Genomic DNA, 24,167 nt, shown 5'->3' with positions numbered 1-24,167 from the left:
GCAAAGCGTGGACACCCACACCTGGAGCAACCCCATTTTTGCTGCGGTGGCCGTGGAGCAATTGGGGAAAGGGCACCTCAGGTTTGATTCTCAATACTGGCAGGAAATGACTGTGATCTTTGGGTTATTAGGTTATTGGGTTATTGACACTCTATCCATTAGGCCACCATTCTGGTGACATGAGAGACAATGGCCATTTTTGAGCAGATGTAGGCATGTCCAATTTGAGAAAGTTGAGAAAAGTTTTAATATTATGCAAATAAAGGGCAACTAACAATGCGAGTGAAATCAGTGGAGCTCATATGATCAGTGAGTATCAGTCAGCGCATGTTATTAGGGAAATAGATTGCTGCAGTGATGTTGTATTTTTGTAGGCCAACCCGGAAGTTAGCGTCACTTTGGTTTCCTTGACAAAAACCCAATAGGATTTTTTTCCCCATTGACACAGACTATTAAGTCTATGATTCTTAAGGATGTAGTCTTTGAGGTTTGCTCAGGCACAACTTTCTGGCCCAGATGCTCACAATGCGAGTCAACAACACAGCTGTCTTTCATCGTCGCCAGTTATTTGATTTTGTTTTGGAATTTGAAAATATCTAGAGCTTCTTTTAACCACAGATCTTTTTTAGGCATTTAAACAAAAGCGCATAAAAAAACAAACAAAAAAAACTTTGACTTCAGGATAATGGACCTGTAAGTGCTAAAACTCGTTTACGGGGTTTGGCCTATGACAATGTGTCATCCCTGCAGCAGTCTGTGGCAGAGTGCTTATTTTTTTGCCTTTGCAATCTAATGGAGTTCTCTCCGAAAGTTCAGCTAAAAATGGACCTTGTCCAACTGCAGCTCCTGCACAAGCGGCCTTTACTGAGTTTGCGAGTTCCATGAACTCAGAACATGCAATGACATCCGAGAATGCTCTACTGAACTTAAGCACTTTACATTTACATTTATGCATTTGTCAGACGCTTTGCATTCAAGGTATACATTTTATCAGTTCATACATTCCCTAGGAATCAAACCCACGGTTTTGACATTGCTAGCACCATGATCTATGGTTTGAGCTACAGAAAGCATACTTTACGGAACTTTTTATTTATTTATTTTTTTACATTTACTAAATCTCAAGACTGACAGGAATCCAATTGCAACTGTCAACCACAATGCTATCAGGAAACAGGTAAAGCAACTCAGAGCATCTAACAAACGCCTGGCAAGGAAACCCCTACTCTCTCCTGCTGAGGCCTAGAACTACTGATTACAGCTCGCTGCCAAGGAGCTTCACCCAGATGAGCTCATCACGATAACGGAGCACGAGGCCGGTTCATTTGACACGTTGGTTAATTTAAGGGCAAAAGGTCAAGCTGATCCACTTTCACGAGCACAGACGTGGCTCTCAGACAGAAAGTGAAATTTAAAACCTGCTGGAGCTGCTTGTTTTTACATATCACAACCAAAACAGCACTACAAATACTACTTTTAAAAGATGAGGTTGGTGTCTAGACTCTCACTGGGCTCACGCTGGGTGATTCTGCATGGATGACTAATGGACAGGAGATGCTTAGTAAAGGGCATGTTGTTAATCTTTGCACTGTTTTTTTAATGCCACTTTGGGTGCCAATTTTAATGCCAATGGGTAAAGAATTTGATTTAGGCATAGTCTCTCCATGTGACTGAACGTTTATTACAGTTTCCACAACACTGTAATTGTATTAATGCATTGAAAAAAAAAAAAAAGTTCATGATACTGCCTTTTCGAAACTGTTATTTGGGAAACAGATCCTAGATGTCAAAACAAGTCTTTACTCACCTTAGAAATCGGTTTAGATATTGTCGACTACAGGATGACCAGGAGAATAAACCATTATGTCCAGCCAAGGTGGGAGACATAATGTTTCCAACCGACTTCTTACACACATTGCCTTCGCCATCGTGGACCATTCCAAAGCTGTGGAAAACAAGGCTTTCATTGATCCAATACAGGCAACTGGATATGAGGGAATCTAATAGAGGTTAATTATAAAGTTGACTCTTACTTGTGGCCAGATTCATGGGCAATTGTGAAGGCCAGACCAAGACCCGTGTCTTCATTGATCGTGCAGCTGCGGTACTTACTGCACATTCCACTGATTGGAGCAAAACCTGAAATTGAAACAATGAATGGAAGAATGAATGGATGGATGGATGGAAGAATGAATGGAAGAATGGAAGAATGGAAGAATGGAAGAATGGATGGATGGATGGATGGATGGATGAATAATTGAATGAATGATGATGGCTATATAAGTCAGGCCAAAAACTTGTATAAGGGGCCTGCAAAAATAAATATATACCTGATCATCTCATATCGTCTAACTGTGTTTTTTCAAAAGTTCGGGGTCGGTAAGATTGTTTAATGTTTCTTAAGTCTCTTATGCTCACCAAGGCTGCATTTATGTGACAAAAATACAGTAAAACAGTAATATTGTGAAATATTATTACAATTTAAAAGATATGGTTTCTATGGGAATATATTTTAAAATGTAATTTATTCCTGTGATGGCAAAACTGAATTTTCAGCATACTTACTCCAGTTTTCTTTTTTTTTTTTTTTTTTTTTTTTTTTTTTTTTTTTTTTTTGCCCGCCACCACCCCCCCTCTTTGGAGGACAACTTTATTTTTAATAAAACAGAAAAAAAACATATATGCACAATATATTACAATACAGACAATAAATGTGTATACAGTAACTATTCAAGTAACTATTACTATTGCTATTACTATCACAGTAACTGTGAATAGCATAACTATTCACCCCGTTCAGTGTGAGCCTGGGTACATAAGTGAAGGGGGGGTTATAGCACCATGTTCAAGGTGTAACACGTAACATAGGACAAGTGACAGACAAACAACAACAGAGAACACATCTTGAGCAAATTATTCTTATTCTTATTCTGAATAAGAAGGTGTTTGAGGGAAAGGGGGTTTGAAAACATGTTATGCATGAGTGTAGATGCATATATGTATGTATGAAGTGATAGCTGCAGTAACAGAAGGGGTGAGGTATGTGTCTGGTTATATACACGGCTTATAGTTATGTTTGTGCGATATTGAGAGATGTCAAGATGTCAAAAATGTAAGAAAAGGGGACCATATATCTTCATAGGCTGATATTTGCTTTATTCTGTACGCATTGTATTTCTCAATTGAAATATATTCTGATATTAAATTTATCCAGTGATTGATGTGGCAAGATTTCTTTGATTTCCAGTTTTGGAGAACTACTTTCTTGGCGACAGCTAAAGAGATGAGCAACGGATTCCTATATTTTTGTGAGATATGGATTTCGGAAAGGTCGCCTATGAGACAAAGTATTGGGGATAATGGGATTCTGTGGCTCATAATGGTGGTGAGCGTCTCAGTAACTGTAATCCAAAAAGAATAGACTGGTTTGCAATGCCACATGGCATGCAAATAGTCATCTGTACTACCTAAAGTACATTGTGAACAGATATGAGTGTTGTGTAGGCCCATTTTGAACATTTTACTTTGGGTAATATGAGTTCTGTGAATGACTTTATATTGTATAAGTTGCAGGTTTGTGTTATTGGTCATAAGAAAAGTGTTCCTACAAATTTGTTCCCAGTACTCAGGGTTGGGAGAGATGGCCAGGTCGGTTTCCCATTTGGTTGTTGGGAGTGTTATTGTTGTGTTTTGGTTCGAAATCATTGTATATAGTTGGGAGGTTAATTTTTTTAAGTTATTAATTTTCAAAAGTTCTTCTATGAGCTGAGAAGGTTGTAATGTATTGTTTGTAAGTGTGGTTTTATTTTTAATTAGGAGTCTAAGTTGTTGATATTTAAGAAATTGTTCCCTCCCAACCCCATATTTCTGTATGAGTGTGTTAAATGACATAAAATAGTGGTTCTCAAATAAGTGGTGAAGCTGTGTGATTCCTTTTTGTGCCCATGTGGGGAAATAAAGAGGTTTATTCTGTATCAGAAATTCTGGGTTGTGCCAGAGTGGGGTTAGCTTATTTAATTCTTGTGATGATTTTGTGATTAGATTTGTTTTCCACCAGGCTGTCAGAGTCGAATAGATGGTTATGGGTTGGCAGATGTTGGATTTCTTGATTGATTGTGAGAGAAAGGGGAGATCTGCAACTGGGATATCTGTGCATTGACTCTGTTCCAGTTCCAGCCACGGGTGTTTATGCTTATCTAAATTGATCCATTTAACTAGGTATTGTAATTGATTTGCCAAGAAGTAGTAATGGAAGTTTGGTGCCTCAAGCCCCCCATGTGATTTTTTATTTTGTAATGTTGAGAGTGATATTCTGGGTTTTTTATTTTTCCAATAAAATTGTGTTGTTAATGAATTAAGAGTTTTGAACCATTTATCTGTAGGAGTGATGGGAATCATTGAAAAAAGATAGTTAATTTGGGGTAGGGTTTTCATTTTGACAGCCGCTATTCTTTCGATGAGTGTGAGTGGGTGTTTAGACCAGCGTTTGTATTCGTCTTCAATTTTCTTTAGGAGTGGAGTGTAATTGAGGGTGAAAAGCTCTGACAGCCTGGGGGAAATCTGAATCCCTAGGTACTTGATGTTGCCTGTGTGAAGGTGGAATGATGTGTCCTGAGCACCAGAATCCCATATATCATCTGAAAGTGGTAGTAAAATCGATTTATTCCAGTTAATAGTGTAATGTGAAACTAGGGAAAATCTGCTGATAATATTGAACGTTTCTTGAAGTGATACTCGTGGGTGCTGTAAATAAAGTAAGAGATCATCTGCGTATAAACTGATTTTGTGTTGTACATTGTCTACCTGTATTCCTTTGATTTTGATGTTTTGTCGTATAGCTGCTGCGAGCGGTTCGATGAAAATGGCAAACAGGGAAGGCGAAAGTGGGCATCCCTGTCTGGTGCCCTGATGCAATGTGAAACTCTGCGATGTAATTCCATTAGTGGTGATGGTGGCCCTGGGTGATGTGTACAGTATTTTAATCCAGTGAATGAACGACTCTCCAAAACCAAACTTGTGAAGTGTATTAAATAAAAAAGACCAGTTTACCTTATCAAATGCTTTCTCTGCATCAAGTGAAATGATAATGGTTTTCTGTTGTTTTTCTTGTGATATATTGAATAAGTTAAATAATCTGCGGACATTATCTGTAGCATGTCTATTTTTTATGAAGCCTGTCTGATCTGGATGGATGAGTGTGGAGGTGACTGTTTCTATTCTGGTTGCTAGTGCTTTGGTAATAATTTTCAAGTCAGTATTCAATAGTGAAAGAGGTCGGTAGCTAGAAGGGTAGGTTGGATCTTTTTGGGGTTTTAGCAGTAATGTAATGGCTGCTGTATTCATGTGTGTTGGTATGGTAGATAACGTTTTAATTTCTATAATTACTCTGTTGAATAATGGTGATAATATGTCCCAGAAGTGTCGGTAGAATTCAGCTGGAAATCCATCTGGCCCGGGAGATTTATTGCTAGGGATTTTATTGAGTGCTGTAGTAAGTTCATTAAGGCTAAGGGGTGCATCTAAACTATTGATTTCTTCTACAGTTAATTTTGGCAATGTTATACTGTTCAAGAAGGTGTCAATTTCTGATTGAGTAGGTTGGTGAGTGGGGGAATAGAGGTTTTTGTAAAAATTCCGAAATGTGTTATTTATATCCTGTGGGTTATGATTGATGGTTCCTGTAACATCTAAAATGGCTGGGATGATTGATTTCTCTTTCATATGTTGAAGTAAATTTGCTAAATACTTACTGTTTGTTTTATTACTATATTGAAAACCATTATATTTCAATTGTTGAATTTGAAATTGTGTTTTTTTCTGTATAATGGCATCAATTTGTGTTTTGAGTTCCTTTAATTCCTTCTGTTTTGGTTCACTGGGATGGCAAGATATTTCATGTGTTAGTAATTTAATTTTTTGTTCTAACATATTTTCCAATTGTTGTTGCTGTTTTTTCATATATGAAGAGTATGATATAATTTTTCCTCTAATTACGGCCTTCCCAGTTTCCCTTCCCAGGAGCAAAACCTGAAATTGAAACAATGAATGGAAGAATGAATGGATGGATGGATGGAAGAATGAATGGAAGAATGGAAGAATGGAAGAATGGAAGAATGGATGGATGGATGGATGGATGGATGAATAATTGAATGAATGATGATGGCTATATAAGTCAGGCCAAAAACTTGTATAAGGGGCCTGCAAAAATAAATATATACCTGATCATCTCATATCGTCTAACTGTGTTTTTTCAAAAGTTCGGGGTCGGTAAGATTGTTTAATGTTTCTTAAGTCTCTTATGCTCACCAAGGCTGCATTTATGTGACAAAAATACAGTAAAACAGTAATATTGTGAAATATTATTACAATTTAAAAGATATGGTTTCTATGGGAATATATTTTAAAATGTAATTTATTCCTGTGATGGCAAAACTGAATTTTCAGCATACTTACTCCAGTTTTCTTTTTTTTTTTTTTTTTTTTTTTTTTTTTTTTTTTTTTTTTTGCCCGCCACCACCCCCCCTCTTTGGAGGACAACTTTATTTTTAATAAAACAGAAAAAAAACATATATGCACAATATATTACAATACAGACAATAAATGTGTATACAGTAACTATTCAAGTAACTATTACTATTGCTATTACTATCACAGTAACTGTGAATAGCATAACTATTCACCCCGTTCAGTGTGAGCCTGGGTACATAAGTGAAGGGGGGGTTATAGCACCATGTTCAAGGTGTAACACGTAACATAGGACAAGTGACAGACAAACAACAACAGAGAACACATCTTGAGCAAATTATTCTTATTCTTATTCTGAATAAGAAGGTGTTTGAGGGAAAGGGGGTTTGAAAACATGTTATGCATGAGTGTAGATGCATATATGTATGTATGAAGTGATAGCTGCAGTAACAGAAGGGGTGAGGTATGTGTCTGGTTATATACACGGCTTATAGTTATGTTTGTGCGATATTGAGAGATGTCAAGATGTCAAAAATGTAAGAAAAGGGGACCATATATCTTCATAGGCTGATATTTGCTTTATTCTGTACGCATTGTATTTCTCAATTGAAATATATTCTGATATTAAATTTATCCAGTGATTGATGTGGCAAGATTTCTTTGATTTCCAGTTTTGGAGAACTACTTTCTTGGCGACAGCTAAAGAGATGAGCAACGGATTCCTATATTTTTGTGAGATATGGATTTCGGAAAGGTCGCCTATGAGACAAAGTATTGGGGATAATGGGATTCTGTGGCTCATAATGGTGGTGAGCGTCTCAGTAACTGTAATCCAAAAAGAATAGACTGGTTTGCAATGCCACATGGCATGCAAATAGTCATCTGTACTACCTAAAGTACATTGTGAACAGATATGAGTGTTGTGTAGGCCCATTTTGAACATTTTACTTTGGGTAATATGAGTTCTGTGAATGACTTTATATTGTATAAGTTGCAGGTTTGTGTTATTGGTCATAAGAAAAGTGTTCCTACAAATTTGTTCCCAGTACTCAGGGTTGGGAGAGATGGCCAGGTCGGTTTCCCATTTGGTTGTTGGGAGTGTTATTGTTGTGTTTTGGTTCGAAATCATTGTATATAGTTGGGAGGTTAATTTTTTTAAGTTATTAATTTTCAAAAGTTCTTCTATGAGCTGAGAAGGTTGTAATGTATTGTTTGTAAGTGTGGTTTTATTTTTAATTAGGAGTCTAAGTTGTTGATATTTAAGAAATTGTTCCCTCCCAACCCCATATTTCTGTATGAGTGTGTTAAATGACATAAAATAGTGGTTCTCAAATAAGTGGTGAAGCTGTGTGATTCCTTTTTGTGCCCATGTGGGGAAATAAAGAGGTTTATTCTGTATCAGAAATTCTGGGTTGTGCCAGAGTGGGGTTAGCTTATTTAATTCTTGTGATGATTTTGTGATTAGATTTGTTTTCCACCAGGCTGTCAGAGTCGAATAGATGGTTATGGGTTGGCAGATGTTGGATTTCTTGATTGATTGTGAGAGAAAGGGGAGATCTGCAACTGGGATATCTGTGCATTGACTCTGTTCCAGTTCCAGCCACGGGTGTTTATGCTTATCTAAATTGATCCATTTAACTAGGTATTGTAATTGATTTGCCAAGAAGTAGTAATGGAAGTTTGGTGCCTCAAGCCCCCCATGTGATTTTTTATTTTGTAATGTTGAGAGTGATATTCTGGGTTTTTTATTTTTCCAATAAAATTGTGTTGTTAATGAATTAAGAGTTTTGAACCATTTATCTGTAGGAGTGATGGGAATCATTGAAAAAAGATAGTTAATTTGGGGTAGGGTTTTCATTTTGACAGCCGCTATTCTTTCGATGAGTGTGAGTGGGTGTTTAGACCAGCGTTTGTATTCGTCTTCAATTTTCTTTAGGAGTGGAGTGTAATTGAGGGTGAAAAGCTCTGACAGCCTGGGGGAAATCTGAATCCCTAGGTACTTGATGTTGCCTGTGTGAAGGTGGAATGATGTGTCCTGAGCACCAGAATCCCATATATCATCTGAAAGTGGTAGTAAAATCGATTTATTCCAGTTAATAGTGTAATGTGAAACTAGGGAAAATCTGCTGATAATATTGAACGTTTCTTGAAGTGATACTCGTGGGTGCTGTAAATAAAGTAAGAGATCATCTGCGTATAAACTGATTTTGTGTTGTACATTGTCTACCTGTATTCCTTTGATTTTGATGTTTTGTCGTATAGCTGCTGCGAGCGGTTCGATGAAAATGGCAAACAGGGAAGGCGAAAGTGGGCATCCCTGTCTGGTGCCCTGATGCAATGTGAAACTCTGCGATGTAATTCCATTAGTGGTGATGGTGGCCCTGGGTGATGTGTACAGTATTTTAATCCAGTGAATGAACGACTCTCCAAAACCAAACTTGTGAAGTGTATTAAATAAAAAAGACCAGTTTACCTTATCAAATGCTTTCTCTGCATCAAGTGAAATGATAATGGTTTTCTGTTGTTTTTCTTGTGATATATTGAATAAGTTAAATAATCTGCGGACATTATCTGTAGCATGTCTATTTTTTATGAAGCCTGTCTGATCTGGATGGATGAGTGTGGAGGTGACTGTTTCTATTCTGGTTGCTAGTGCTTTGGTAATAATTTTCAAGTCAGTATTCAATAGTGAAAGAGGTCGGTAGCTAGAAGGGTAGGTTGGATCTTTTTGGGGTTTTAGCAGTAATGTAATGGCTGCTGTATTCATGTGTGTTGGTATGGTAGATAACGTTTTAATTTCTATAATTACTCTGTTGAATAATGGTGATAATATGTCCCAGAAGTGTCGGTAGAATTCAGCTGGAAATCCATCTGGCCCGGGAGATTTATTGCTAGGGATTTTATTGAGTGCTGTAGTAAGTTCATTAAGGCTAAGGGGTGCATCTAAACTATTGATTTCTTCTACAGTTAATTTTGGCAATGTTATACTGTTCAAGAAGGTGTCAATTTCTGATTGAGTAGGTTGGTGAGTGGGGGAATAGAGGTTTTTGTAAAAATTCCGAAATGTGTTATTTATATCCTGTGGGTTATGATTGATGGTTCCTGTAACATCTAAAATGGCTGGGATGATTGATTTCTCTTTCATATGTTGAAGTAAATTTGCTAAATACTTACTGTTTGTTTTATTACTATATTGAAAACCATTATATTTCAATTGTTGAATTTGAAATTGTGTTTTTTTCTGTATAATGGCATCAATTTGTGTTTTGAGTTCCTTTAATTCCTTCTGTTTTGGTTCACTGGGATGGCAAGATATTTCATGTGTTAGTAATTTAATTTTTTGTTCTAACATATTTTCCAATTGTTGTTGCTGTTTTTTCATATATGAAGAGTATGATATAATTTTTCCTCTAATTACGGCCTTCCCAGTTTCCCATAGCAGTGTAGGTGCGGTGTCTGCAGAGTCGTTTGTCTCCAGAAAGAGTGCCCACTCTCGCCTTATGTGGGTTGTAAAGTTGGGGTCTTCTAATAATGAGGTATTAAAGCGCCAAATAGTTGAAGTTTTAGTCCAGTTTTCAGTGTCACATGATCCTTCAGAAATCACTCTAATATGCTGATTTGCTTATTATTATTATCAACGTTCTTTGATGAATATTAATTTTAAAAGAACAGCACTTATCTGAAAAAGAAATCTTTATAATGTCTTTAATGTGACTTTCATAAGATTGCTAACTGCAAACCTTTGAACAGTAGTGTCCATAATCTAATTAAGTGAGACGGCAATAAACATAAGTGTGAGGTGGCAAGTGATGGACTGATGTAATCAGATCAAGATTTTGAGAGTATTTGTTTCACAACTGCCAGTTCAAGATAAAGATCAAATCCAGTTGTTTTGAGTCAGTCGCAGGAAATCTGAACAGATATATGAGTTACTTCAACCAGTATGAATCTGAAACACATTATACTGTATGTTATACCTTCTACAACTAGGAGTAGTATATTAACTGTAGAAGGCATAAAAAATAATAGAAAGGCAACCTCACAAAATGCTTTGAACAATTCTATACGTGTTGCAATACTGGTCTGAGATCTAAGAGAACTGTATTTTATGACAAATTCTGACTTTCTAACTCTTTAATACAAAACCTATGGAGATGAAGCCCAGTGTACGTTGGAACAAAGTCAAACCCCAAAAGGACCAAAGGAGTCTGATTTATTTTCCTTTGATTTAATCGCTTAAAATATGTGCTGTTTTTTGACACATTCGCACCAAGTGATTAAATACTTGCATGTATTGCACAAATGTGTTGTACCAGAAGATGTTGTGATTTATTTGTCTTCCAGCCTTATTGAAAATCGTATTTGGGACGAAAAAATAAATAAATCACATACTTTACTAAAAATGTCTTTCAGGGCCCATTACAGTTGATTTATTTAATTATTTTACTGTAAAAGGTCTGAATAAAATAAACAAAATTTTCATCATATGTAATGTTATATCTTTCAATATTCCTTGCTCTCAAGAAACTGTCATATGCAGAAATGATGCATGAGGGTAATTCATGTTGCATTCAGTGCATGTTTTCTCAGACAAGCGTTACGGTAGAGAGTGTACGGTTGTATCAAAGGTTCGGCGTAGCTCTTTAATCATCCAGTCCATGACCTGTGAGGGACGTGAAATCTCCCATGACCCCCTGACCCCTTCACCTCCAAGCGTGAGCTGTGCGAGCCGCAGTCTGCGCTCAAGTGTTAATCATTGACACTCCACAAATGTTGTGTTCTCAGCACCCTTTGAACTGCGGCCTTGCATTGGAGGGGCATGGCTAGCTTTGCTAATGGGGTTAGGGGTTAGCAGGGAGAGATTCTTTTATGTGGCACAGGGTGGAGAACACAGCTCGAGCTCTCATAGGAAACAGGTTATTAGAGAAAAAGGTTGTTACTGTACCGCTAATAATTTGGCAATTTAGCAGTAGCTTAAGTGATGACTAAGCGCAGTCATCACCAGACAAACAGTATGTTTTAGGTCATTAATCTTAAATGTCAGACCACACCTATGTTTTCTTACTCTTTTTTACAGGATTACAATAAAACCTGGCATCAGCTTAAAAGTCTTTGTCTTGTACTGTCACATAGTGGTGTAAATAAAGCATAAGTGAAGTATTTCAGTAACTTATGCCTAATGTATAAATGTGATATTCACTATCAGCCATTATTAATTTAAATACTGGGCAAAAGTGTCCAATAACAGGCCAGTTACCTACAAGATTACTATTGGTTAAGGCTGGGAGTTGCTATTGACCTCCCAGTTCAATATTTAGCTCCTAATTCAATATGTATTTTTTTTTAATGCATTTAGCATTTTACACATTTTGGTTCTCAATGTCCAAGATGTCTGTTTAAATACTTTAAATAATTAATTATATATTTAAAAAAAAAAAAAAAAAAAACATTATAACGTAGTACTGTTTAAACTAATTAAAAAATAAGAATAAATTAAAACATTGATGTGTTTTCTATGTGATCAACTATTTTTCAGCTAATCTTAAGAAACATTTCAAGAATAAACCAAAGAGTGCTTTCAACGTGTAACTGCAGAGGGGTTTAAAGCCACTAAAGTTTGTCAGACATGAGCAGTGAGCAGCGTTTCTTTATTTCTCAACATTAATGCGGTTTGATTATTAGTAATGGTATCATAAACAGTCCAAGTCTATTTGGGTTGCATTTACGCTGACTTTCAGACTTACATTTCTCATTTATATTTAAAAATTTGGCAGCAACTTACAGTGCATTCAAGGTATACATATCACCCTGCGTTCCCTGGGAATCGAACCCATGACCCTGGCGTTGCCAGTACCATGCACTACCATTTGAACTACAGGAACACTGTGTTTTAACATAATATGTTTTGTCCTATCTGTTTACAATCCCTTAAAGGAATAGTTCACTTCAAAATGAAAATTCTGCAATCATTTACTCACCCTCAAGTTGTTTCAAACCTTTATAAATTTCTTTCTTCTGCTGAAGACAAAGGAAGATATTTTGAAGAATGTCGGTAACCAGACAGTTGATGAACCCCATTGACTTCCATAGTAGGAAAAAAAAAATACTATGGAAGTCAATGGGGTACATCAACTGTTTGGTTACCGACATTCTTCAAAATTTCTTTTTTGTGTTCAGCAGAAAAAAGAAAATTCATATAGGTTTGAAACAACTTGAGGGCGAGTAAATGATAAAAAAAATCCTTTTGAAATGAACTAATTCTATAAGAAGGAACTGACAAGTTTTACAAAGGTGAAGGAGGATGTATCTCAAGACACGCGTCTAAAATTTCTTTTAACATGGCATCTTAAAAACATGCAGATGCAGCAAAAGACATGGCTGTCAAAGACGTCCTTCAAGCACATGTCAAATCAGCAGACGTCGTCCTTACCCAGAGTGTCACATGGTTCATTCTTCCAGGAGCAGATATCCAGACCGGTTAGCAGGATGGCATGATCATGACGGCGACCTCCTTGCCCAGCCAAACCAGACTGCCACTGGCAGAAACTGTTAAGAGTGTGGTCAGCATGATGGTTAATCACCAGTCCATCCTGAGGAAGTAAAGAGTTAAGAGTTAAGAGTAGATGTAATTGCATTAAATACTGTGTAGACTAGAACAATTCTATATAAATCAATAGTGGATTTAACATAAAAATATAACATCTACTGACATAAAGTTGTCATGCTATTCTTCTGACATGATAATTTTATTAGCAACATAACTCACCACTTACTGTGTCTAGGTCACACTCAATCGCTATTCTACGTATGGTCTAAAACACAATTGCCCTCATCTTTTGTCTCAGGACATTGCGAGTAAAAGAGGAGGCTAGCCTACCTATGTATGTCAACCATCATCGAAAAGACGTAAATTACGTGATATATTAGTTTTTACTTCTACCGCTGATGTACCAACTACGTATAGGCCTCTGACGTGAGTTCACCTAGTGTAACAGCGCAGCACATCTGGGTTGTCCATCAGAACGTAGGCTCACTGTTGGCCGACGCTGGTCATGTGTGTGATGCTGGCCAACAGTGAGCCTACGTTCTGACGTACAACCCAGAAGCGCTGCGCTGTTACACTAGGTGAACTAACGTCAGAGGCCCACACAGAAGAAAATGAATAGTTGAATTAAGTCGTTATTTTAATTTTTATTCTCATCATTTGATAAACTTATGGTTGAGCCACTGTAGTCACTTGGACTATTTTAACAATGTCTTTGATAACTTTCTGGGCCGGCAAGTTTCAATTACAATAGAAGCCTATGGAGGAGTGAGAAAGATGAACGAAAGTCTTACGGGGTTGGAACAACATGAGGGTGAGTAATTACTGACATAATTTTCATTTTTGGGTGAACTAACCCTTTAAAGTCTTGCTTTATGAATGTGTCATTTACTGAACGTTTTCTGACTAAAAGTGACCCCCAAAAAAACGAAGCCATTTTAAAGCAGTTAAAAATCCTTGGGAGGGGATCCGACTGCTAAACTTGAGTGTTTTCAAAGGACAAAAACAATTTCTCAATGTGGACAGAAGGCCAAAATAAAGAGAAAAAGATGTGTTTTCAAATGTACCCAGATTGGTGTATATGTAGCCTAACTCAAACTGCTTATCAAGCTCTGGGCAGAACAATTACCGGCTGCCTCTGCTGACCCCACCTCAGTAAATGAGTCTATACTGTAGGTAATTAGCCCCTCATCACTGATCCTGAGTGACTGTTGCTAATTACTCCAATCAAAAGGGGGATGAGGGTAATTTTCTGCATTCCTCGACTGGTGGCTAACGTGAACTTCATTAACATTAGCACAGGTGTATCAGTAACAGAGCCCTTCAGCCGTATGCTGGCCCGCTTTCCCACAGACATGTCCCTCGTCTGGCTGGAATCCAACGGAATGCTGTGTATCCAATTAAACTGTCATCATAAAAACGAGACCTGTTCAGATGGAGCGTCTCTAAAAGAGTGAAAGAGACAAGCCTCTCAAGGACAATAAAATCCACCTTTTGAAGCAATGTTTCATTCGGCTTCAAAGCTCTGTGTTATCTAAACCTCTCATGGTCCATGACGTCAATCGCCTCCAGAGGGCTTTAATTCTCATTCATTTTTTACAAATATGCACTTGGTGTTGGTGTAAGATGTTCATTTGAACACACATTATCAATGCAATAGAGCCAAGATCTTTTACTCTGTTTTCAAAAATCTCCACTGCAATAAAATTCATAGCACCTTAAACTCACCTGGTCTTCATCCAGCAGTATTAGCCCAACAATTACAACATTGATGTCACCTCCGATCGTGCCATCTTTGAAAAGCGTTGAGACCTTTTTGGAGATGAGAAACAATGCAGAAAAATCAGCATTAGGCTACAGGATTGTGCATAAACGTGGAGGCATCTAAACTCAGTTTGACTTTCTTGAATAGAGCAATAAGAAGCTTCTGTTTGGAAAAATGAGAAGTGTGTGGCTGTTCTTCAAAGTGTCTTCTCTCTGGAGGCATACCACATGTACTTAAGGGAATCCCTAATCCCACATTTCACTGGTCTTTGAAACAGAACTGAAGACAAAGTCCCTGAGATGGTTTAAAGTGCTCAGGGAACATAAATACAAGTACTTAGTTCCCAATACAAGGCCTTTTCAGTTCTGCTGTTTTGTCTTTCTTTTCGTTGACACCAACACAAGAGGCGTCCAGATTGGTTTCATGTGTCAGTATTTCACTGATCCTTTGTAAAACACTTTTAACACACCTTCAAAAACTCTACAATAATGTACTCTACAATAATGTTTTCATGTGTGCTTAAGCTTTTTCAGTGTGCTCATCCCAAAGAGACTCACAAAGAACTAGTCTGTTTGGTCAATCAAATGCTTTGACCTAAACTAGACATACTTTTCCATGCAATCAAAACATACATGAGCACAGAACACTGGGAACTGGATGGATGGATGCATTGATACATGGATCGATGTAATGGATAGATGGATGGATGGATGGATGGATGGATGGATGGATGGATGGATGGATGGATGGATGGGTGAGTGGGTGGGTGGACACATGTATGGGTAAATGGATGCATGGAAGGAGGGAAGTATGTATGCATGGGATGGATGCGTGGAGGGATGAATGCATGGAGGGACGGATTGATGGATACATGGATGATGGATGGATGCATGTATGCGTGCAATAAATGGGTGGATGGATGGGTGCATGGAGGGATGGGTGCATGGATGGATGGACAGATGCATGGATGGATGGATTAATGGATGGATGTATGGATGAATGGATGGATGGATTGGTGCATGTAATTAATGGATGGAGAGATGCATGGATAGACAGACAGATGGATAGATGGATGCATGCATGGATGGATAAATTGATGGATGGACAGATAGATGCCATGGATGGATGCCATGGATCCATGGATGGATGGATGCATTGATACATGGATCGATGTAATGGATAGATGGATGGATGGATGGATGGGTGAGTGGGTGGACACATGTATGGGTAAATGGATGCATAGAAGGAGGGAAGAATGTATGCATGGGATGGATGCGTGGAGGGATGAATGCATGGAGGGACGGATTGATGGATACATGGATGATGGATGGATGCATGTATGCGTGCAATAAATGGGTGGATGGATGGGTGCATGGAGGGATGGGTGCATGGATGGATGGACAGATGCATGGATGGATGGATTAATGGATGGATGTATGGATGAATGGATGGATAGATTGGTGCATGTAATTAATGGATGGATAGAGATGCATGGATAGACAGACAGATGGATAGATGGATGCATGCATGGATGGATAAATTGATGGATGGACAGATAGATGCCTGGATTCATTACATGCATCTTACCATGTTAAGAACAGTAAGGACATATGTGGTTATATTCTCATGGCCATGATTGTCCATCATGGTGCGGTCGACCACCACCAGCGTCTCCACATTCAGCCTCTGGTGTGGATGTTTAAACGTAATGGCTCGCTTCCCTCTGGGCATGAACTTATATTCATCCGGGAAAATATAGATATCTTCCTCAGGAGGTTTAGGCATATCTGAAACACAGGACCAAGACAATATCAACACTAGGTCACACAGTCAATGCTGGTTCCCCAAAGAAAATGCATTACTAGTTCAGCAAAAAGCTGAATCTGTGTCTGGAAAGCTCAGGCCCATACGAGACATTAATGCACGCCATGTGTGTCAAAATGTATTAGCTGTTACCTCACATCCCACATAAGATTTGGTTACTCGGTTTGTAAAATATTACTCAGGGTTCAAATGCGGTGTGAGGATGTGGTGTTTGTTTAGAGTAGGTGAAGATAATTCATCCCTGACCAAACACAATACAGGTGTGATGATGTCATGAAAACATGTTCAAGCTGACCCTTGAACCGCTGTGACCTTTTTACATACGACTGTTGTCTAAAATACAACCCCTCCCCTCCTAATGAATGTCTTTAACAGTCCAGCTACTAGACCTGAACCATGTAATGCAAAAGCAACCCTGTTTGAAGGTGCAGTTGGAGAGAGAATGTCCTTACATACATTTCTTCCGTCGTCCACAGAAGTGCTGTCTCTGCTGAGTAGTGTAGTTGAAGTTGTCATGACTGTGTGGGGTACGCTGGTTCTCCTCTGGATCCGTCTGTGGGTGTGTGGTTCTCTCATCTTGTCTGAAGGTTCTCCACAGATATGGGACTGCTGAATCTTTTCTGATGACCGTCGATAGCTCAGAAGACCTCCTGGTTCTGCCTTTGCTTGTCTGTGGTGGCATGGATCTCTTGTAGAGGATGTGGGGATGGTGGTCAGATGGTGCTGAGAAGTTCTCCAGAAGTGCCTGATGTGGATGCAGTGGCTTCAGGAAGTAATCCAGATCCTGAGTTCTAATCAAACCTGACTAGAGGGAAAACACACTGGTCAATGTCTCGCAGTCTTCATATCCACAACTAGCCTAGAAATCTAGACGCACCCTAGCGGCAGCGAAAATTATTTCGCAGCCAGTGTGGTCTAGCAACTCTCCATAGGCTTTTGAGCTGTAAAAACCAAAAACTGGTCAGGCCAATCACATCGTGTATAGAGTCGGCGGGCGGGCTTAACACAATGACGGCACAGTTCATGACGTTCCGCGTGATTTCCATAGGTGATTTTCCTGCTACTTGAAAACAATGAAGATGCAGCGGTCTTTCGAATCGGCTTTGGCCGCGACTCTGGAGGACTTGGAGTTAAGAGAACGTCACTCAAGTCATTCTTAAAAAAGGAAGATGTGTTCGGATTTTTGCCGTCCTGATACGGCAAAAGTTTAATATATCAATTAGCTCCGCTGGTGGAAAAACGCATGGGACTCAATCATCCACAACCGTTCGTTGCTCTGGTTGGTTGTAGCGCTATCCTATTGCGTGCAGAGGGATTTTTAAAAGGTAACCGTTTATCCCGCCCCTCGGATTGAGGCATGTCAATGGAGAGTTCCCAGACCTAACATCTTGATGTAGGTCTGGCATGCCAGGCTAATCCACAACATTAAAGGGGTTCTATTACTGTATGCTCATTTACAAGTTCATAATTTTATTTAGGGTCTACTAGAACAGTGTTTCTCAACCCTGCCCCATTATCACATGTGATAATGATCTGGTGAGTTGAATCAGGTGTGTTTGATTAGGTAAACAAAGAAAACGTGTAGTGTTGGGGGTCCTTCAGGGGCAGGGTTGAGAAACACTGTACTAGAATATGTTTACATCATGTATTAAAAAAAAAACCCTCATTATTATTTTATTTTTGCAGCACCTGTTTTCAACCTCTATCTGAACACTGTTTTAGTTTTGGTTTCTTTAAAACCTGCCTTCCAAAAAGAGCCGTCTGCTCTGATTGGTCAGCTGGCCCACTCTGTTGCGATTGCTCAACCGCTTACAGCAGGGGTCGGCAACAGGCGGCCCGCGGGCTAAAACTGGCCAGCCAGCAATAATACCTGGCCCATGCTTGCAGACAGATTATTTCGATAGCGGCTGGTTCTGAAATAGATCTGTCATGACAGCAGCAATTACTCACAATCACTTCGTCTTCAAAACATTATGCCATTATACTCACATTTTGCCTTCAAAATAAAAGTACGAGAACGTTTTTGCAGCAATGTTTTATTTTGAGATGAATTGAGAGCTTTTAATTTGAAAAGTTCTGAAAGACATTCAAAAGAGTCTGTGGATCGCTTTGTTGCAGATTAGACTCACCAGCTTTGCATTCACAAAACTAGGTAGGATGAACGCATAGTTGTCTTTCCATTCTTCTTTGTAGGCTATGCCCTATTTTCGCTGTCAACTTTCCTCTTTAGACTCTTTGATAATGTCAATTTTTCTCACCAGCTAGCTTAGATGTTAACATCACTCTGCACACGACGTAATAGCGTACCTCCAGCATGCAAACAATAAAAAAAATGCAGTTGAGGATGCCAAGGAATAATTCGTAGTGTAAAAGTAGGCTACGTCAAATAATTATTACAATAAGTTAGGCTCCATTATGCAACAAGCAAATTAAAATGATACACATTTATTATTCACAATATGGAAAGAGGAAATAAACATAGTTCGTTAAGAGCATGACTCAAGCATGCCATTAATGGGCTTATTCAAGTCCTCTTTTATTTTGGAGTTCCGCATCTCCCACATATGTGTGTTTTAGCAAGGCGGTCTGTGTTGCAAGTTGGTAAATTAAGATACTTCAAAGGGCGGCAGTGGCTCAGTGGTTCATGTAGGTTGTCTACAAACCGGAAGGCTGGTGGTTCAATCCCCGGTTCCACCTGACCAAGTGTCGAAGTGTCCATGAGCAAGACACCTAACCCCAGCTGCTCCCGACGAGCTGGATGGCGCCTTGCATGGCTGACACCGCTGTCGGTGTATGAATGGGTGAATGTGAGGCAAATTGTAAAGCGCTTTGGTGGCCATTTAATTTCTGAAAGTATCCTTTGACTATGTTCTGGTCCGCCAACTAGTGGCGAATTTTTTTTTGGCCCGATGCCAAACTTACTTTCCGACTCCTGGCTTAGAGCCTGTGTCAGAAATGTAACGCTCCTGACCATAAGCGGGGCATGTATCAGCTCCGGAGGCTTCCCGAGGCGCTGTAAACACTACTGTAACTACGCTAACTATGGAGTCAGTTTTGCCATATTGGATCAGTCAAGAAGAACAAGCTAATCAACCAGAACCATCTTTGCAAGCACGACTTATGCAGAAGTGGAAAAAACAGCGTCTCTTGATCATCGTGACAACACATTACTTACGCAACTCAACCAGACCTCGCCATTTTGTTTACACATGGATCCCAACTCTGTTGACTCATTACAGGAATATTGTGACTTGTACGTTCCAGAAAGAAAACTCAAGAGTACAATTGAGGCATTTCAGGGAGTTCAGAAACAATGACACTGAAATAGTGAATAACTCCCTTTGGAGTGACTTTGTGCTTTGTAACTTTGCAGACTTGTTTCATGCTCAAACAGCAACATTACACACTAAAGAAAGTTGAAAATGTAAAAAAGCATAATAGGTGGTTAACACTAGATGTGCATTTCCTGAAGGAAACAACAGTGTTTGCAAGGCAGCAAAAGGAAGTCAGGAATGCCAGCTCATCCAGGGAAATTACATCTAGAGCGGAACAATATATCCAAATTAAGTCAATATTGTTATATTGCTTAATGTTATAGTCAAATCACGAAGGCTGCAATTTATTCGAATATATATATATATATATATATATATATATATATATATATATATATATATATATATATTATATATATAAAGGTCCTTCTCAAAAAATTTGCATATTGTGATAAAGTTCATTATTTTCCATAATGTAATGATAAAAATTAAACTTTCATATATTTTAGATTCATTGCACACCAACTGAAATATTTCAGGTCTTTTATTGTTTTAATACTGATGATTTTGGCATACAGCTCATGAAAACCCAAAATTCCTGTCTCAAAAAATTAGCATATCATGAAAAGGGTCTCTAAACGAGCTATTAACCTAATCATCTGAATCAACTAATTAACTCTAAACACCTGCAAAAGATTCCTGAGGCTTTTAAAAACTCCCAGCCTGTTTCATTACTCAAAACTGCAATCATGGGTAAGACTGCCGACCTGACTGCTGTCCAGAAGGCCATCATTGACACCCTCAAGCAAGAGGGTAAGACAGAAAGAAATTTCTGAACAAATAGGCTGTTCCCAGAGTGCTGTATCAAGGCACCTCAGTGGGAAGTCTGTGGGAAGGAAAAAGTGTGGCAAAAAACGCTGCACAACGAGAAGAGGTGACCGGACCCTGAGGAAGATTGTGGAGAAGGACCGATTCCAGACCTTGGGGGACCTGCGGAAGCAGTGGACTGAGTCTGGAGTAGAAACATCCAGAGCCACCGTGCACAGGCGTGTGCAGGTAATGGGCTACAGGTGCCGCATTCCCCAGGTCAAGCCACTTTTGAACCAGAAACAGCGGCAGAAGCGCCTGACCTGGGCTACAGATAAGCAGCACTGGACTGTTGCTCAGTTTTGCATGTCATTCGGAAATCAAGGTGCCAGAGTCTGGAGGAAGACTGGGGAGAAGGAAATGCCAAAATGCCTGAAGTCCAGTGTCAAGTACCCACAGTCAGTGATGGTCTGGGGTGCCATGTCAGCTGCTGGTGTTGGTGCACTGTGTTTTATCAAGGGCAGGGTCAATGCAGCTAGCTATCAGGAGATTTTGGAGCATTTCATGCTTCCATCTGCTGAAAAGCTTTATGGAGATGAAGATTTCATTTTTCAGCACAACCTGGCACCTGCTCACAGTGCCAAAACCACTGGTAAATGGTTTACTGACCATGGTATTACTGTGCTCAATTGGCCTGCCAACTCTCCTGACCTGAACCCCATAGAGAATCTGTGGGATATTGTGAAGAGAAAGTTGAGAGACGCAAGACCCAACACTCTGGATGAGCTTAAGGCCGCTATCGAAGCATCCTGGGCCTCCATAACACCTCAGCAGTGCCACAGGCTGATTGCCTCCATGCCACGCCGCATTGAAGCAGTCATTTCTGCAAAGGCATTCCCGACCAAGTATTGACTATTGAGTGCATAACTGAACATAATTATTTGAAGGTTGACTTTTTTTTTTTTTTATTAAAAACACTTCTTTTATTGGTCGGAAGAAATATGCCAATTTTTTGAGACAGGAATTTTGGGTTTTCATGAGCTGTATGCCAAAATCATCAGTATTAAAACAATAAAAGACCTGAAATATTTCAGTTGGTGTGCAATGAATCTAAAATATATGAAAGTTTAATTTTTATCATTACATTATGGAAAATAATGAACTTTATCACAATATGCTAATTTTTTTGAGAAGGACCTGTATATACTGCGGGTTTCAGAGATACAGTGTTTCAGCATCTTGGTTCATTTACTGTGAAACGAGACGCTGAAACATTATATCATGAGTTGGACACGTGTAAAACAAACACAGTGATCTTCACTCTATTGTGTTAGTGCACAATATATATATATATATATATATATATATATATATATATATACGTATATATATATATATATTTTTTATTATTATTATTAAATACTATTTAATATATATATATTTAAAATAAATTATCTACAAAGTCTGAATACAGTTTATACATTAAGGCTGAATTAACCATGAAGAAAATGAATGAGGAACGCCAGTACAGTGTTTTGCAAGCACTGTCATAATGTTAATGTGCTTTGGAACATAAAACAGACACTTTGCTAATGTTCTCAAAAGCAAAACCCATCTGGATTGAAGATTTATTTTGAGTCTGATTTCCAAACTGTTCAAGAATAAGTACAGAGTCGGCTTGACATGCAAGTTCTGCACCTCATGTGTGATACACATGAGGTGCAGAACTTGCATGTCAAGCCGACTCGGTTTATGACACAAACGCCCAAATTACACTTCTTTGGAAAGCTGTGCTGTCATTAACACTAACAAGCTTCACGTCCCTCGCAATCTGGAGATCCCAAGGACTCTTCAAACCCTCATCCAAATGTCACGTCAGGTCAGAGCGAGAGCTCATTTGTGCAGGCGCTTCAGCGCGGTCTGATAATTACCTTCAATTGGGCTCAGAGGATAAGCTCCTCTCCAAACAAACAGAAAAGCCCTTCTGAGAACCTGTTTGAACCCAATGTGCATCTGATTATCATTCGTCATTGCCAATAACACTTAAGCTCATTGCAAGGCAATCATACAGACAATAGGCTGCAAACATAATGTTGAACTCTGGAAAGAGAAGACAAAGAGGGTTGCATTTAAGTTCAGGATTTGTGCATGAAGGCGCAAAAGAGAAACTGTCTGGAGGACACAAGTACATTAAAGGACTGAGGTTTCTAATGGGTTTGTGAGGTAAATTATGATGGCCCATAACTAAGAGAGCAATTCATGTGAATTGTGCAGAAGTAGGGGTGTAAAAATTCACTTGTTTTCTCGATGCATTGATAACAAATCCTGCATATGTTTCGATCTTGAAACGTGGATCACAATCGTTATCAATGTGGGAATGTAACTTTGAAGAGTGCATGTCCTGTTTACAAAGGTTCAATTGATCTACCCTGCTGAAAAGACTGGTTTATGCTGGTAACTTCTGTTTTGATGCAATGTTTCCCCCACTTTTGTTAGCCTACACAGTTGAGCAGAGATCTGGTCTCGCTGGCTCAAGGAACGCAGCCTCACTCCACGCTTAAGTAATCAACGAGCAAACCCATACAGGTCTCGCCAGACTAAACAACCCCGATCCAAGATCACAGTGTGTGTGTAGAGGATACACATCTCATCACGTAATTAACGCCTGTATGGGAGGTAACTGCTGATAGATTTTCAAACGCGCCTTTTCAAACAACACTTGAGTGATTCTGGAACTGCATGACGTGCAATGATAATTAGGCATTTTAATTACCACATCACACATACTGTGCATTTTTACAGCGAAGAATTAAAATGAAAGACACAACTGGCTCTTTAAGAGAACAGTTGCAGGTTAACGGCCCTATTTTAACGATCTGAAACGCGAGTATCAAACGCGTAACGCAAGTAACTTTGTGGGCGGGTCTCGACGCGAATCTAAAATGGGTTGGTCTGAAGTAGCTACATTACTCATAGGTGTGGTTTGGGCCAGCCCGTTCTCATCCCAAGGCGTCATATACTGACGCTTTTGCCAAAGCGTCTATATCCAACGCACATGGCACCCTTTAGCGTCAATATGACACGCAGATATATGGCGCCTCCTAGTGGTCTAACCCTAATACTACCCCAGACCTAAACCTACCCATAACCGAAGCGTGTTATTTTGACGCTAAAGGGTGCCATGTGCGTCGGATGTAGACGCTTTGGCAAAAGCGTCAGTATATGACGCCTTGGGATGAGAATGCGTTGTTTGGGCATAACGTGAAATAAACCAATCCGAGCGTCCCTTTAAAAGCAGGTGCGCTTGTTCCATGGTGGATTGCTATTATAATGGCGGATTTGCCAGGCGCACACCAGGAGCGGTTCACAGCCGAGGAGACCGACGTTCTTGTCAGGGCCGTAAAAGACAGAGAAGTGACATTGTATGGGGACGGGAGAAACCTACCCAAATTAGCTTCGGTTAAAGCTGCAGTCCGTAGCTTTTCCT

The 24,167-nt window shown here is 39.1% G+C and overlaps 1 protein-coding gene across 1 annotated transcript in view; it reads right to left on the bottom strand.

Moving 5' to 3' along the window:
* Positions 1 to 24,167, bottom strand: part of LOC130090521 (A disintegrin and metalloproteinase with thrombospondin motifs 16) — a 154,801-nt gene that overhangs the window by 119,427 nt on the left and 11,207 nt on the right. The window contains exons 4-9 of the mRNA XM_056257932.1: positions 17,055 to 17,403; positions 16,362 to 16,561; positions 14,738 to 14,821; positions 12,896 to 13,055; positions 2,034 to 2,139; positions 1,808 to 1,945 (exon numbers count right to left, since the gene is read on the bottom strand). Coding sequence (XP_056113907.1) covers positions 1,808 to 1,945; positions 2,034 to 2,139; positions 12,896 to 13,055; positions 14,738 to 14,821; positions 16,362 to 16,561; positions 17,055 to 17,403 — 1,037 coding nt within the window. The remainder of the gene's footprint in view (positions 1 to 1,807; positions 1,946 to 2,033; positions 2,140 to 12,895; positions 13,056 to 14,737; positions 14,822 to 16,361; positions 16,562 to 17,054; positions 17,404 to 24,167) is intronic.

The sequence above is a fragment of the Rhinichthys klamathensis genome, unplaced genomic scaffold, assembly GCF_029890125.1.
Source record: "Rhinichthys klamathensis goyatoka isolate OS25496 unplaced genomic scaffold, OSU_Roscu_1.1 h1tg000006l_1, whole genome shotgun sequence".
NCBI lineage: Eukaryota > Metazoa > Chordata > Actinopteri > Cypriniformes > Leuciscidae > Rhinichthys > Rhinichthys klamathensis.
The sequence above is the reverse complement of the archived record's forward strand: the minus strand, read 5'-3'. Positions and strand labels throughout refer to the sequence as shown.